This window comes from Syngnathus floridae, chromosome 9 (genome assembly GCF_059516105.1).
Source record: "Syngnathus floridae isolate MCC-2025c chromosome 9, RoL_Sflo_1.0, whole genome shotgun sequence".
NCBI lineage: Eukaryota > Metazoa > Chordata > Actinopteri > Syngnathiformes > Syngnathidae > Syngnathus > Syngnathus floridae.
In genome coordinates, this window is record NC_142421.1 from 2,759,541 (window position 1) to 2,776,675 (window position 17,135).

The 17,135-nt window shown below is 42.3% G+C and overlaps 1 protein-coding gene across 1 annotated transcript; it reads left to right on the forward strand.

The window, feature by feature from the left end:
* Nucleotides 1–13,956: 13,956 nt before the first annotated feature.
* LOC148392886 (uncharacterized) lies at nucleotides 13,957–16,474 on the forward strand. The gene is made up of 6 exons (XM_088384903.1): nucleotides 13,957–14,282; nucleotides 14,624–14,743; nucleotides 14,904–14,965; nucleotides 15,046–15,146; nucleotides 15,220–16,067; nucleotides 16,147–16,474. Exons 1-6 carry the CDS (start codon nucleotides 14,129–14,131, stop codon nucleotides 16,257–16,259), a joined length of 1,398 nt encoding a protein of 465 aa, XP_088241029.1. The 5' UTR covers nucleotides 13,957–14,128; the 3' UTR covers nucleotides 16,260–16,474.
* Nucleotides 16,475–17,135: the final 661 nt, after the last annotated feature.

A 17,135-nucleotide genomic window follows, 5' to 3' on the forward strand; every position in this document is an offset into this window, starting at 1 on the left:
CCTACTTCATCTACTGAGCTTTCGCTGCCTTTTGCATACGACAAACGAGTTGACGCGTTAAAGAGACTTTTCCACGATGAAGTGAGAAAACCCGACAAGACAATTCTATCATTGCACAAGCCAAAAAATGTCAACTCAATTTTTTTTTTTTTATGCACTAACAAACCACACCATCCATCAATTTTGCTTGTCCTTGGCCTATTCCTGTTGAATTTGGTCAGGAGAAGCAAAGTACAGTCTTGGAGTACTGGGCACCAGCCAATCACAGGACAAATATAGAACAAAAAATACTATGAACTTGCTTCCCAAACACTGATCTGCTATGGTGAGGATTTTACATCTCATAAATATATTCATAAGGCTTGTGAAAGGAGCAACAAAGAGGAGAAGTGGGACCAAAGAGCCAACTGGATTTAAATATGAAGTTGGAAAAGACCAGATCAGGTTTTAATACATTTGGATCAACACGGCCACAAATGGCCAGAGGTCGAAATGATGGAAAAAATTAACGAATGTTGGTGTGGACGCGGTTGGACGGTTTGGAGCGAGTCCAGCCTGGTACATGAGCACATATGGCTTTACCTTACATCATGACTTCCATTAAGTCATTAAGGGCCTGGCCCGACCTGAGCGAGGGCCTGTTAGTTAGTCACATTAAAGAGTTAATACTTTCTGTCTCCCTGAGCCCACGGACTGACAAGACGCTCCGTGCCGCATAATTAGGAAAATTGCTCTTGTAGTAATGGTCTCATTTCTTCCATCTCGCTATGACCGGAGCAAACTGCAAGAAGATGTCCCCTATTAACACCCGCCGCCAAGGCCGCGCCGGGCAAACTTTTGTGATCAAGGGCTGCGTTATACATTGGATGGACTGGCCGAAAAAAAAAAAAAAAAAATCTAAACATGTATGTAAAATTATGAAAAAAATTGCAGTGTTTTAAATATGAAAAATAGCATTTAAATTGAAAGTAAAAAAATAAAATATTTTAAATGTATTTTTTAATGGTCACTGTGACGAGACTTCTTCTGCAAGCTGCAGTAATATTGGTCAATTGTTTTGCAAAGGATAAAGAATTTGTACTGCGAGTGTTATTATATTGTCTTTCTAAATGTGTTGCACAACCGTTAGTGTTCAAATGTCCTTTGCTGTTATAACACTGCAAAATCGATGCTATTTGTTAGCCTGGGCTTGATTAAATTAATGCAAGAAATAATTTGGGACTCTTGATAATAAAGGACCAGATATAATAAAAAAAAAGCGGGTGGCAAGTGACCCCCCAGGCCATACTTTTCCCACCCCTGCACTGGAGCCTTCTAATGGGCCTAATGAGCGACGCCATAGCCTGCTCGCAGATCTTTACCATATTTGAGGAGCCCTTTGATGGAGCAGCTATCATTTGAAACTTTTCAAGGGGGTGTTAATGCTATATGTGAGGAGAGGGAACGGATGGGGTGAGTGGAGGGGAGGGGGGCAATTTAGGAAGAATGAAGGATGGTGAGACCATTGGGGCGCTGAGCTTTCATCTTGTCCCAGTCCGCCATCCCTTCATCTACCCCCCCGACTCCTCTCGCCAAATTCAATTGAAAGCAGATGGAGCCGGGGCCTGGACTGTGCGTTGTGTCAGGTTGTCATGGAGTATTAGCTATCATTGGACATCCAAACAGCATGGAAGAAAAGGAAAATGCATCAAGAGACAAAGATAGGGAGCGTTTGCATGGCACAGCTGGCACAGCGAGGTGACGAATACCAAGCGACACGGAGACAGCCTAGCATCAGGGAGCTTCGGGATGGGGCTGAGGTTTCATAACGGATAACGCACCCCCCACTTCACTGAATCTGAATACAAACCCAATCATCACGTAATTAACTTCTGCATGTGGCAGTGTAAGAAAACAAGCCACAGACCTCCCCTGTTCTTTGTCAACCATCTCAATTTGGACAAGGAAGCCGATGTGTCTCGACTAGAATTTAAATCCAAAAAGAAGGAAACAATTCTTATATTATCTTACAATTTAGCAATTTTCCATTCGCTGAATAGAGGCGATAAGAAATTTATAAAGCAAAGTATGTCCAAGAAAACTTAAGAGGACCTAAGGTTGAGCCGAGGTGTATCCCGAGAAAAACAGATTTTCACCCCAAACGTTGTTCGAGTATTCAATGAGTAAAAATCCTTTAGAAATTAAGACTAACACAAGCGTACAGTGCTGACATTCGTCTTCCCGACCATCATCGTCCCACTTAACCTCTGGCGGGGCGGGGGACAGAGATTCAAGTTTGACTGGTAACAGCGATACGGTGTCATTGCAGGTGTCATTAGCCCTGCCCGTAATTGACAGAAGCATTAACAGGTCATTAACACATAAGCTTAGACTTATATTTGAACCTTTTAATGAGGCAATCAGTCAACATTAATAGATTAGTTATCATGCTTAATGTGCCAGGTGTCTTTGCCTGTCCCTGCAGGGCATCATAAGGAAAATCACGGCAATGCTTTTGCTTGAGGAGGTTGCACAAATAACGAGGTTGATGAGGGCGAATGTAAGGAGAAAGAGCGTCCATTAGCTTAGCATTAATACAAATAGTATTATGTCCTTGTCCTAATGTGTAAGTGCTCAGGATGGCTTTTGGACTTGGGAAATTCACAGCTTATCAAATTTGGACCTTTCCCATTCCATGTTGGTACATTTCACACACTTGTGAAAGGGAAAATAATTTTTTTGAGTGAGTAACGATATTTTCCACCAATTGGCTCATTTGCTGTCCAACCATTCAGCTACTTAAAACTCCACAAGCAACACCCCGCCCCCCCGTCCCTCCAGTGCTGCATACTGATCCCTGCGAGCTGGAGCCTTTCCTTGTTTACATCAGGCCACAATTAATCTCCCGGAATGTCTCCTCCCCTCGGCCGCGACGGCTGATTGATGGCGGCCGGCTCGGGCCTGGCGCGTCGGAGTCGCTCAGAAACTCGGGTTTCAGGATACGCGAGCGGGTCAGTGCTTTCAGAAGCGACCAGTTGTGGCCGGCGAATGAGCCGAGGCGTCTCTGATGTGAAAAGCAGGTATCCATCCAAGCCGCATGCCCCCCCCCCTCCCCCCCATTCCCGGTTGCTAACATTTCCACCCGAGTTCTACTGCCTGCCTGCCCGGTGGGTTGATGGATGATATTTTGCAGCTCAGAAGCACATTGTTTTCTTTAGCACAGCAGGCTATTCTGTTTGCGGAGGCCTGGCCCGTGAAATATGGAGAAGATCCATCAGTGGCCTCCGTTAAAGCCTCCCAGATTGATAGCTCCGACCGTCTGATCCCGTAAGTCGGACACACTCGGAGGCAACCGAGCTACATAAATCTGCTTGAGTGCTAATAGATGATAAAATTCAGCATGTCATTCAAAATTCCAAGGTGGATTTGTGAGTGTTAGTATTAGGCTAGCAAGAAATAGGAGTGCCGCAGCAAAGTGGAGACTATGGGCTCAAGGAGCATGGTGTTGTTACATCAACGTGTTGCCACACAAAAGGCAGCTGAACTTGTGACCCTCCCCGGGGTCTTGGGGCGTGAGGCCCAGCGGGAGGAGGGTCCTGGGGGTTCTGCTATCACTGAGCTGATCCACTCCATGCTCCCCCCCCCCCTCCCTCTCTCTACTCCCCCTCCCACAGGGTGTACCTACCACATAAGCTGATGTCGGCTTGTCTTTCACTCCCACCGCTTCAGCCTGTAAATGGGAGAATACAGAAAATATTACTACAAATTAAAAGCAACAGGTTGAAAGAACGGGAGAAAAAAATAATGCTTAGAATCACTCATATATTCGAAATACGCATTCATATTTTGACAATGACAACTGCGACATGATGCCATCATAAAAAAAAAGGCCTTGACAAGAAATAGCAAATTTAGCTAAATTTAATAAACCTAGTGAATTTAATAAAAATGGAGTATTATTATCCCCATTTTGATACCACTCCTGCAATGGATTTTCATAACACGGCTGAAAATGTGAGTTTAGCAAATGTACGCACCCCCCCCCCTCCAGTCTATTAAAGGAACGTCATCGATCATGTGGCGCAAGGGTGTACATTTGCTGTAAATGAGGCCAAATGAAGTCATAAAGGTAATATTGTCATCAAACATCAATTAATAGAGCAGGATGGAGCTGGCACAGTCCAGATAACTCACGTGAGGGGACGCTTATGGACGTTCATACGTTATGATGAGAGATATGACGTGTGTGTAAGAAGACGTTTAGGAATTATGAGTGTCCACGTTTGAATGGAAGCTGCATTTATCAAACGCAGGCCTGGGAGGCGACACTGCGACGAAATACAGAGGCACTTATTGTATTAATTACGTATTAAAACATAAATAAAACCAGTGCGCTTTTTTTTTTTCATTGTGTTAAAGAATCATGAATTGTTTTTTGATCAGTTCAATAATGTCAATAAATCACATACAATATATCAAGTTAATTATGTGTGTGATTATACAAACTACCAAGAATAATAAATTCAATTGTATTGAAATAGAATACAAAATAATGTAGTACAATAATAGTTATTGCTGTTCATAACTGTCACTATTATTATTTTATTCATTCATTCTTGTCAGTTATGTACAAAAATATTTGTGCTATAAAACTTTTTGTGTATTTATATTTATTGTGCAAAATACTACATTATTGGTAAACAACCTTTTTATAAGTAATCATTAATTCAGTATTTTAAATTTAATGTCACAAGCATCAACCAATATGTCAAACTCCATCTATTTTATCAAATAGTCTAATTCCAATAACATAATTATGTCAATTATGTTAATACTAATATGATAAAAGTAACAATACAATAATAATATAAAGTAGCAGTTGGTATTATTACTATTATAACGCTATTATTTTTCGGAAATTGATTTTAAATATTTTTAAAATTGTGTCATAGTAACTTAGCATTATTATAATTAATAAAATCACACTTTAATTATAAATTCATCCTTCAACACGTTGCCAGCTGTTATTACTACTAATTTGAATGTCTTTAAACTTAATTTTACTTTGGTAAAGTGGTATTATGTTTTATTAGATTTTTTTCCATATTTCAGTTTACTGTGCAATACAATTAGTAGCAATACTTCATCCTTACTTTTCATGCTTATCTTAATTTATTTTTTTTAATCAATCTCATTTAACAAAGTCACAAATTGTCATCTACAATGTCACATGGCACTTACATTTGAATGTCTACGGCGGGGATAAAAATAATTAAAATGGGAATTAATTACCAGCACACACATTGGTACAAGTTGAATAATTGGGGCATGATTGAAAGTTATAATAATTAGGATTGTGTAATTAATGGGACATTTCATGTGACCCTAATAGTTCAACGTGGTGAATAAAAAGCACTTTTTAATCATTAGAGGCGGAAAAATGTGACATTTGACAAATTATGCACATCAACGTGCACTCACATTTTTGCCTTCCCTTCCCAGTTTATTAATATTACGTATATTTTTTAAGACAAATGTCAACTATTTTCCTGCTTGTGGCTTTTTTCGAGCGAGAAATCATCTCAAAGAATATATTTTGATGTTTGCATGAAAAAGAATGTCATCACAAATTTTGGGTGTTAAGACTAAAAAGCAAAAACACACCAGAAGTAAAGAAAGGATGAAGAAGAGGAGGAGGGGGGAAGAAAAGTGGATGTTAGCATGGAGAAATGGTTGTCAGGGTGTCAGCACCCCCTGCTGGTTTTGGCTACTGGACTGTTTCGGATGCTCATGAGTACCCCCCTCCCATCTCAGGTCAAAATGATGACGTCAACTCACACTTCTAATTAACGTGCTTTCACTATTCTTATTTTTGCAAATTGCTATTTGAACAATAACCAAATAATCAAGCAAAATTAAAACCAATTCAATCTGTGATAGATTGCTACATTTATGAGCAGGAAAAAAAAAAAATCTTTTTATAGCTCCTGGAAGCTGATTTGCATACAAAGGCTCAGCACGGCCACTCGTTAGCCTTAATGGCGAGAGCCCCCAATTTAGCAACACGAGGGTGTCCAATCAAAAGCGAGATGTCACCGACATGACTGACACGCGGCCCTGACCCGGGTCCATGTGCGGAAGAAGGCTGACACCTCCGGGAGCGGGGCGTTGGAGGGGGGGGTTACACGGTGTGGCGTCGTTATCCCAGAAAGGGCTCCTCTCTCTGGGTTATCAGCCTTCTGTCACGACCCCCCACCGCCACCTCCAGTAAGCCTCCAGCATGAAGGCTGTTGTGTTGTTTCATTATCGCAGTGCTTCACGTAGCAGCGCCATCATTATCCATCAGGCTTAATGAGACTATCCCGCCTGCCGTAAAGGTCAGGCAATTACTGCTGCAGCAGTTTTTCCGCCTCTGACATAGACACGCACCCACACACACGTATTGACGCCGTTTGATGACTCCTTTACGCATAGTGAAGTTAGTGACGCAAGTAGGAAAAAAAGAAATGAGTCAAAATGTAAATATAGAAATCTCAAAAGATTTTAATATTAAATTAGCCTTTTTGTTCGATTGCATTCGATGCATTTTGACCATTGTTAGCCTTAAGTTAGCTTCCGACTGTAGCTTCAACATTAATTTCCCAAATTACAATATCATTAGCTTCTAATGTTACCTCTATCGTTAGCTTCTAAAGTTAACGTCAACCATAACCAATAAGGTTACAGTAAAATGTTAGCTTGCCGTATTAGCTTGTATTGAGTAAGGTGTCTATTTTTGTAAACAGTAAAAAAAAAATCCCAGTAAATATCTATCACCTACCTATTATTATTTCATCATACAATATCTTGTCTTCAAGTAGACGGGTTTAAATAAAAAAAAAAAAAAAAAGCTGAGGCAGCCTCAGGCAATGGCAGAACAGCTTTTTATGCACCGGAGCGAGCGCAGTTACCCTGTTTTAACAGCGGGATTAATGGGGTGGCAAAAGTGGCCATAAATTGATAATATAACCATTGAACGTACTTGGCGGGACAATTAAGATAACATGGCGGGAAATGGCGGCGCACGCATCATCATGCGTGGCCTCGTTGCTGGGCACAATCGGTGTGGGGGGGGGGGACGCGCTGAAGGGTAAGAATAAAAATTTGCAGGGCGTAAAAGTTTAGGGGTTCACCGCCCTCCACTAGCGTGTAGCATTAGCACCATTGGTGAGAGGTTAGAGGCAGCAAAGAATCAATAACGTTGGCTTCCATTATTCATTGACAAACTCACCGACAATATGTTGTTTTTGTGCTTGAGACTGACTTTTTTTTAGACAAAATTAGTGCTTTACTAAATTTTGTGGTATCTATAGGTAATTATAAACTTTGCATAGTATTGAAGGTATCAAAATGTTAATTTTAGTACCGATTTACATGTATTAATTGGTGATTCTGCCTTCTAAACACTGTTTAGATATACAGAGGTCAACCGTCATTGATTATGTGGACGCGGCAGCGTTGCTCCTGAATGCTCAACTTCACTTAAATGGACTCTCACATGTCAATGGATTAAATAAAGAGAAGTTTAAACATTCTTCTCATTGGTATTTATTTGAAAAAGGACAGAGAAAAGCCTCAATCGCACTCAACTGGAGGCAGTAAATTCCATTAAAAAAATATTAAGACATAGCCTAATTTTAAAAAATACAATGTAAAACATTTGATATGATAAAAAGTTGGAACCAAATAATTATGTATTAGGAGTATTAAAATGAGAATTAAGTTTGAAATCGCATGACTCTGGACGCTCTGAGACAAATATACATATAAATAAATATTTTTCTGAATATGCTACAGGCTAATAAAGGGAGCATTGCCCCACCTCTTAACGAGCGTATACGCGGCAGGGGTACGTCTGTGGAAGTAAAACAAAAGGCCTAATGAGAGTGTGAAGAACGATGGCGGCGCATCTCTAATGAAGATAAAAAATGTCACTCCGACGTCTAACGATGATGCATGACACCGCGCTAATTAGCAGCCTGCCCCGCAATTAATAGCTCATAAAATATCACTTCATGCACACTTTCCATACACACGTATGCAGCTCATTGCCTGAGCTTGTTAATACTGTATGTATGTTGAGATTTGATCCTCTAATATTTTTATTCCACTAATGTCCACTGGTTGGGTTAACCTTCATAAAAGATAAATGGACCTCGGACAGTTTCCTGGGGAACCCCACTCCGAATTGAAAAAGATTCACTCAATTGAACTGGAGCATTTGGTAGAAAAGCGGCTTTAAATTACAAAGCATATTGCCGTATGTGTGTGCGAGGGTCCGTGTGGGTGGTGATTGTCGGGTGGGCCCTGAATGGCACCTGTCAGCCTGTTGATTAACGAGGCCCTCTGCCCTTCAACCCCGACCGACGCCACACCTGTCACTCACATAAGATACATTCATCTTGGTCGGCCTCTTGTCAGGTCAGAGCTGCTTCTAGTGTGTGTTTGTGTGTTTGTGTGCATGTGTAGATTAAAGGCATGTGTGCAAAGTGAAGCTGTTACAAACACTAGACTTGACAGTAAGAGTAAAATCTATATATAAAAAATACCCCAGATAATTAAAAAGTCATAATTTGTTGAGAAATGCAGGCAAAAAGGTGGTTGCACGAACATTTTCTCGTGTGTGTGTGTGTTGTGTGCGAACAGATGGAGACGGCGTTGCAAGCTAGCAACACCATTGTTCCGCAGCCAATCACGGGCTGCTGCTGCATGTGAGGAAGCCAATCAAAAGAGCCACAAGCTCATTTAGAGAATAATAAAAAAAATAGGGCCATTTATCATTCAATCACGCCGCTGTCAACGCCAGCCACACAGACAGAATATGTAAAAGTAACTCATTAAGTACACTTGGTGTGAAAACAATAGAAGAGTGAAAAACAGGATAAATTTGTAACTAGCATTCCTCCTGACAGCAGAAATGATCGGGCAGACCTCCACCAAGACTCAAAAGTCGCACCACATTTTCTAAAAATCAATCATTAACGACAGAACCCAATTATAAGACAGTCAATACTGTTCCGCCCCAGTCCTGCGGGGGGCGATAATGGTTAACTGCCAATAGAATGATCCATTGTTTTGTTTTTGTAAATCGTTTTGTTACGATGCATTGTATTATATTTTTAAAAACATGTATGGGATTGTAGCTGTTTCGACGCTAAGTGGCTGCACGTTAGCATTGCTAACCTCAAACATTTTAGGTTTTTACACATTGCTGTGGAAGCTCGGCGGTCCCTCCTCCACCTAACACCGCCCACCACCACGCTTCCCGCTCCCCTACCAGGCAGGAAAATGATCCCCGCTAAATAATTTATCAAGATAAATGATAATTGCTGCCATTTTTTATGTGGTGCACACTCCTTAATGAGCGCCATCAATTAGCCACCAATGCAGCTGACAGAAGACGGAGGAGGAGAATCAAGAGAACCCGAATCAGGAGCACCAGCCTTAATTTGCACGAATGGAAGGACGAAGGTGCATTATCATAATATACTGTATATTATACAACAATTATTCGGGAAAAATTTGAAGTCCATTTTCTCTTTAATCCAAGAGGATTATGGAATACGATTCTCTCATCCAGAACTGAATGCACCTGGATCTACTTGAGTGTAAAATTTTATATTGTACGGTCTCGCTATAGTGCAGACGTTCCCTGTGTTGCGATATTATCGTTGCCGAACGGCCTTGAATATATTATCGGTAACATATGCGCACACACACGAGTACAGTAATTGTGGATGGCTCACACTTCATCCAATTGTCCCTCCGTTGCTGTCAGACATCAAAGATTGGGGGGGGGGGCTCCTTTGAGGCCGCCCGATTGAAACCTGGCAATGGCAACAAACATCTGCTTCAAACAAAAAGACATCTGCATATTTCACATTTGTTTTTCATAAATTAACCAGAAAAGCCTGCCAAAAATCCGGCCCGGGAGCCTTGAGTCAGTAAAGTTGAGAAGCTGGGAGAGTTGCAAATGAGCATGAGGGGAGAAGATGAGTTAGACTACAACTTTGAGGTATTTCTTATTGTGTGGTACTGTATGGAGGGGCATAGGATGATATATGAAGGATTTACTTTTTTCCATCACAGCGCCATCTTCTGGTGGGTCACTGCCCCACCAAAAATGTATTAAATGTAAAGTTTCGTGCTATATTGAGCAGATCAAGGCCATTGTGACAACAGTATGTTATGAATCTGATTTTGCATCTACAATGATTTTTTTTTTTTTAGCAGCTTCACACACTCCCCTCCAAAAAATCAAATAACATGTTAAAAAATGCATGGCATGAGGTGCCAGGCTTCTTTTGTGGGGCGAATGCGGCGACGACAGGGGAGCGATGTAATTACATCAAACATGGCAACCGGCGCAGGTGCTAATATATGCTAATGAGTCATTTCCCGGGCTCCGCAATCTGGACACGAATGTATTTAAAGAGAGAAGCAGCAAAACAAGCCCAGCAGCACTTTTTTTTCTTTTCTTTTTTTTTAACACACGGGTACTCATGGTGATTGGCTGTAAACATTTTAGAAATGCTAATCAGATAAGTAGCGGAGGCCCTCGGCGTACAATTGTTTACAATATCTCGATGTTTAAATTATAATTCTTTTCTCACCAGATTAAGGAGGGACATTTTCTTGACGAATTACAATAACTTCCTTGATAGATGTAATTCAATTTAAGAGGTTGGAAAAAGGGGGGGTTTAATGTGTGCACAATTTGGTGGAAATTGCATTGCTTTTTGTTTGTTTTGTCTAATTTACAAAGCGAAATGACACCTTATGGTCCACTTAAGTCCCCAACTACAGGCTACTCCGCTTTCCCCCCCCCCGTAAAGGGACCAAGGGATGGCGGCAACAAAAACTCTCGCATCGCGTACGTGAAAAGTGGCCGCTCCAGTGCCATATGCTCGGCGGGATGATAAAAGCCGGCGGAGGGTCCTCCATCAAAAGGCGGTGTATGAAAATATCAACATCACAGCGGGTACAAGACTTCTGCTACTGGGGCCAAATTTAGATCAAACGCAGCTTAGACAGGAAGGGGAAGGGGGGGGTCAAGTTGGGGTGTACATTTCTACATGGAAATGTGTTCATATTCATAATCACAACATGTCATTTATTTACCCACAACCAATTTGGAAGTTTGTTCATATCCTTTGGAAGTCAACCGATAGTGTACAGTACCGGCGTGAATTTGGCAAAATGTGGCTGCAAATGAATTTGGCAAAATGTGGAATGCAAATTAGCGTTTTGATCTTGTCGAGTGTGTGCGTCGACTCGAGTGCCGCGAATGAGTTTCAAATTGCGAGATAGAGCTGCAGGACTGACGGGAGGAATACACAAATTTGTTGTCAAACTAAACATCAAGCAAATAGGATGAGGTGTTGTGTATTTAAAACAAGTTGGCCTTAAGAATGCCCTTAAAAAGCAAAAGACAGGTGAGCTTATAAATCACAGCTCCTGATGTCATGTATCACTGTTAGCGCTCACCTGGCATATTTCATCCTCCTCAGCTGCCGGCTCTCCCGAGAGGAGGTCGCGCGCCGCTGCCATCTGGCCCGCTTCCTGTCATCATTAACCCGGGAGGGGTTGCCTCTGCAGGGGGGCGGGGGGGTGCTGCCGTACACCATGTACGCACACATCGCCCAGAAAAGGGGGAGAAAAACTGAAAAGGAAAACAAAGGGCAACATTTTGAAAAATGCGCCAGGAAAGTGTCGAGCATGTCATTACACAAAATTAAATTATTTTTACACTTGTAAGACAGTTAAGAATGTTAAAATGGGTTTTGCATTCATTCAGCTGTTTTTTTTTTAATTATTTAAAAATGTATTTCTTCATTATCTATTATCTAATCATGTATCTTAAATATTTGGCTAATTGATTTATTGAAAGGATTATTAAAATATTATCATTATTATTATTAGTCCAAACCTTTTAAGTAAACGAACCAGAGGGAATGTGGTGTGACACACCTAAGACGGACAAAATGGTGTCCGTGTCCTTGTGCTTAATGACGTATCCGGTCACATGACTCTCACGGCCTCACACGAGTGCCTCCAAAGTGCTTAAAAGCTCATATGTGCCAAATTCATCTTAATGTGCCAGCCATGCTCTTGCATATTCATATAAATATGACATGACTGTCGCTCCACGTGGGAATTGATTGCTTCTCCTCACCAAGCAAATGAAGGAGGTGTGGATGTGATGGGACGGTGGACGTGGGGGTGGCTTATCTGAATATTTAATCACTTCAGCACTCTGCGGGACATTTATCATCAGCTGTGTTATTATAAATAAGGGGTGCAAAAAGCCCCCGGGCCGGACTTTGAGCACCACCAGTTTGTAGCATAAAGTAAAAAGTCGACGATAGAGGCTCGTCCTCGTTGACTTTGTTCGGAATGTTCCTCACACTTGTGTTTCGGTATTCCCAATCCTTCCCAAACGCCAGCTGCCCGAGCCTTCAGCTCTTCCTTTCCACGCGAGAGAAACGGCCAGCGGGATTCCGTCCGACGGGGAGCCTGGGGAAGAAGCGGCCGCTTGGTTTTGACGCTTTCCGTTGGCAGCGAGACAGCTCATAATCCCAGTTTGGAGAGCGAGTTGGCACGCGGCGGTTCTTTTGGAAGCTCTCCACCGCCCCACATGCTAGCTGTCACCCGAGAGCCCGAGGCCATATTGGCACAATCTGAGATGCAACCAACGTGGGGATAGGCAGTAGAAGAAGAATCCACAATGTACATAGAGAGGGATGCCGAAAGGATTCATCAAATTTAAATTGATACTGCAATGTAGAAGAAAGCAATTCTCAAATCTCAAAGGTGGCATTTCGGGGGCAGAAAAATGCTTCATTTCAGTCGGTCGGTAGACTTTGTTTTATCTGACTTAGGTTTACGCTACAGTTGTTTGGAATCATTCTACAAAGAGTGTTGTCATTTCATGTTACAAAAGCCCACTAGCTTAATGCTAAGCATAAATGCAAAACGCCATCAACTGGCTAATGTAATTTAGCATGTATGTTGTATTAATGAAAATGAAGAGGCTCAATATGGCGGCAATTCACTGCATAGCCTGACTTGTGACTCCTCAGAGATGTGTTGCTGCGGGCCTTCAAAGTGGTTATTATTTGTGAGCTTCTTATCATCTCAACAAACTGGCGTCCACCCAACAACTTCCTCTTCTTCTTCGCAGCCTACACCTGCCCCAATCCCCTGACGACGTGGTCCCCGCTTTTCCTCGCCATAAACGCCAGCAGCTGCTCGGGCAAGCAGCCATGCGTTCTTGACTTTTTTTGCCGCAAAACCCGCCTGGCCGCCGTAAAGAATTTTTGCACAATTAGCGCTCTAATTGCCTCTAAACAAGCCAGGCGTCAACGATAAATAGAATGTGTGTGGTGAAGGTAGAAAGACGCAAGAGGAACTTCTGGAAAAGGACCAAAAACAACCCAGGCTGCAAAGTAAATCAAGGAGTTATACAGTAGCCAATGCGTGCGAGAATGAGCGCCCCCTAAAGGCTGCAATTAACATGACTTGCACAAGCTAATAATGTTCAATTAAAAAAGAAAACATATTTTTTTAATGTTCTTTCCATATCTTTCACTGTGTATGAATGCCTGATTGGCTGCAGATATACAAAATACTAATCTTTTCAAAACTTTATGAGTACAATTTCATTCAATGTTGTATTGTTAAAGGTTTTAAAAAATATGTCAACCTCAAGTCAATTCCATTTCGTTTGGATTTTGGTTTAGAATTTTTTAAGTGGACTTCTAATAATAAGATTACGAAACAATATTGCTTATAAGCACATTTAAAATACAGAGTCTAGCAGTTTTCATTTCTTAGAAGTAAAATTTCAATAAAACACTAAACTTCTAAAGACAGTTAAAGAAACTTGCCTTGTGCTTCACGACTGTTTTGCTGCTTCGCGTTTCGCCCTTCCGGAAACCTTCTAGGCTTCCGTATGACGTCACAAACAAACATGGTGGCGCGCTTAAAAATACTCGACTGAAGACGACAACACAATAATAAAGTGTCGTCGCTATTTGGAATCGTTTTGAGTCGATCAACAAAATAATGTTGAGCAGAAGCTACATCGCTCACAACGGTTTAACTCACCATGTCCAAGCCGAGGACGGCTTCCACGATTACCGCTTCGTCATCTTCGTCGTGTGCATCCTCCACTGATCCGTCTCGGTCAGTTTCCAAAGTTTTTCACGGAAAAAGTCAGGACAAGAAGGACGCCGAAGTTCCCTTAGCGAATATCTGCAAAGGTGAAGAATGAACATGCAATGATTTACGTGCATGTTTGTTTTGCATATTTTTGTTTTGCATCTGTAGCAGGCAGGAGTGATGGGGGAGGGGTTGTTGGTGAAAAACAAGTCAAGAATTTAAAAAAAAACAAAAGTTTGCACTGTGTGCAACATAGATGAAATTGAAATTTGAGGACACATTTCGAACTACAGAATTGCTAAAACAATTTTTCCTTAAAATTATCCAGACAAACTCGGAATCAATGGATAAAAATTAATTGCACAGTAATATCAGTGGCTTTAAAAAAAAAACTTTGGACAGAGAAGTGAACATGACATTAAACTCTATTTCATGTTCAAAGATCTGCAAAGTCCTCCGCGCCGAGCCCACTGCATATTCAGTGACTCCAACCATGGAGACTCTTCAAATGACCTGGAGCCATCACAAGACATCGTTTGGGGTGCCATGTCACCCCCCACTGGTAAAAATCAAAACAACAATGTGTAATTTGCTTCCTATTTTAGCTGAAAGACACAATTTTCTTGACGTAATCTTAGATACAAGGACAGGTATTCGAAAGACCGGCTATTAAAAAGTCCATTGCCCATATTTAGTTCCTCTAACCTGCTTTTTGTTTTCAGCGGTGGGGCCGAATGTTAGAACCTTGGAAATATCTGACATCGTCAATCTCATTGCGCCAAAGGTTAGCTGCTTTTCTAATGGGAGGGGAAAAAAAAGTAATGGTAAACTTGACTAGTCATCCTTGATTTTTGCATTTGGCAGGACTCAAAACCAAGAGGTCCGCTGTCACCTCTGTGGCAGTGGCTCTGCAGCCCGACCCCCTTGACGCCTGACGCACCCAGAACGAGGAAGAAATCCCATCGGTGAGTTTGTCACAAAAAAAAAGACAATTGTACCTTGATTCAGTGAGTAAAAAACGATGGCTCCCTTCTCCAGGCAGAACAACGTGAACGAGCTGATAAAACTGGCCCGGCAGTTTGACGAGAACATGCAGCAAGACAAGCAGGCGTCGGCCCAGCTCAACAACAACAACCAAATTGACAAAACGCCAACAGAGACTCCGTCACCACTGAACCAAACCGAGGCCGAGCTCCGAGCCCTTTTCGACTCGTCCACTCAGAAGGTCAGCGGCGCCCTCAGCCCGGTCTCCTCCAAATCATCCCAGGACAAAAGCCAGCTCAACAAGTCCAATCCTGGTCCTGAAAAAGTCAAGGAGTCAAGCAGCAAGTGTGGCGACTTTGACGACGACTGGGACAACGATGACCTGCTCAACGATTCTTCTTTGCTGGCCCTGATGCAGAATCCCGACCAGGATGGCAGCCCGGTCCGGCAATCCGCTCTGACCAACCTGCGGGACTTTTGTCCCAAAGTCAAGCCCACCACTCGAAGCACTTTGAAGTTGGAGACCAACCCTTACTTCCAAACCGTTCAACCCAAGCCAGAAACAGCCACCAACAAGATCTCCGACTGCGAATGGGACGACGGGGATGACGACGCTCTCTTCTACCAGGCGTGCGACAGCGTGGAAAGTCTCTCTCAACCCGCACAGTCCACCCCTGCCGCCACGCCTCTCGCCATCCACCAAACGTTGCCCGCTAACAGGAAATCGCCTCGCACCATCATGCGGTCCAGTTCGTTACCGGGCAACACTTTGAAGGTCAACCAAGGATGGAAAGCTCCGGTTTACACGAATCTCCCGATAGGATGCCGCGTGCCGACAAAGCAGGAACCCTTGTCGGCCTTGAAGAGGAACGTGTGCAACGCGGCGGTGAAAAGCAACAAAGGTGATGAATTCGAGAACCAGACTTGTTCACTTTTTCTAATTTTTTTCTTCTCATTTTCCGTTTTTCTTCTCATCCGCAGTGTTTGTCACCAACCAAATGACGGGCAAGTGTTCGGCAGCAGAAATCGAACGCAAGAAGCAAGAAGCTTTGGCTCGAAGGCGGCAGAGGATGCAGAATACGCAGAAATTGTAAAAAAAAATTACACCTCTGGACTCCACCATGCTGCTATTGAAAAAACTGAGATTTTTTTTTTTTGTTTCACAAGTGCCGCAAATACTTTCATACGTCTGTGTTTGCTGTGATAGTATTAGACAATAATGTGATTTGAGTGTTTTTTTGTTTTTTTGCATAACTTGTCACGTCTTAGCGCACTAGTTCTTGTAAATAAAATCTTTGTTTTGCTACTACACTGCTTTTTTTTTTTTTTTCAGATGTAAGATCTTGCAGAAATTGGGTTTGGTTCCGTGCAGGTGTTGGTGCCTCCTCGCCGCCACCTGGTTTGATTCGGGTTCTGTTGACAGGCCCGAGCGGACATTTCGCTGTTGAGAATGAGGAATTATTTTTAATCTGACGTATAATTTGCTGACCCGAGAACACAATGTTACCCTTTGTGGTCCCGACTAGTCAACTTCCCAGGTGTGTTTGGAGTATTAAATCTTCTGTTCCATAAATCACAAGCAAAGAAATTTGCAGCATCATGAAAAGATTTTTGGTTTTATGACAGCCATTATGCTTTTTTTTTTTTTTTTTTTACGATGATAACTTGGATTTATTTCAGCTATCTGATGAAGCTAGCAGGTGTGCGGAGAAGGCGCAGTATCATTCGCTAGGAGGGGATTAGCAACTGATCATGTTTGAATGTCTTATGTTTTGCAGACAATTTCTTCGTCTTGCATTCTGCTCATGTTTAGCGCGCACACACAAACACACACACACGTTTGCACAGGCGAGCTGCAGCAAGCTGTCAGCGGCGTGAAATGACCTGTGACCATTTTCACGGTGCGTGTCATTAGGCAGCTTCAGATTTGTTTCAACAGCGCTTCACCTGTGGGCTCCATTCACGGGCCC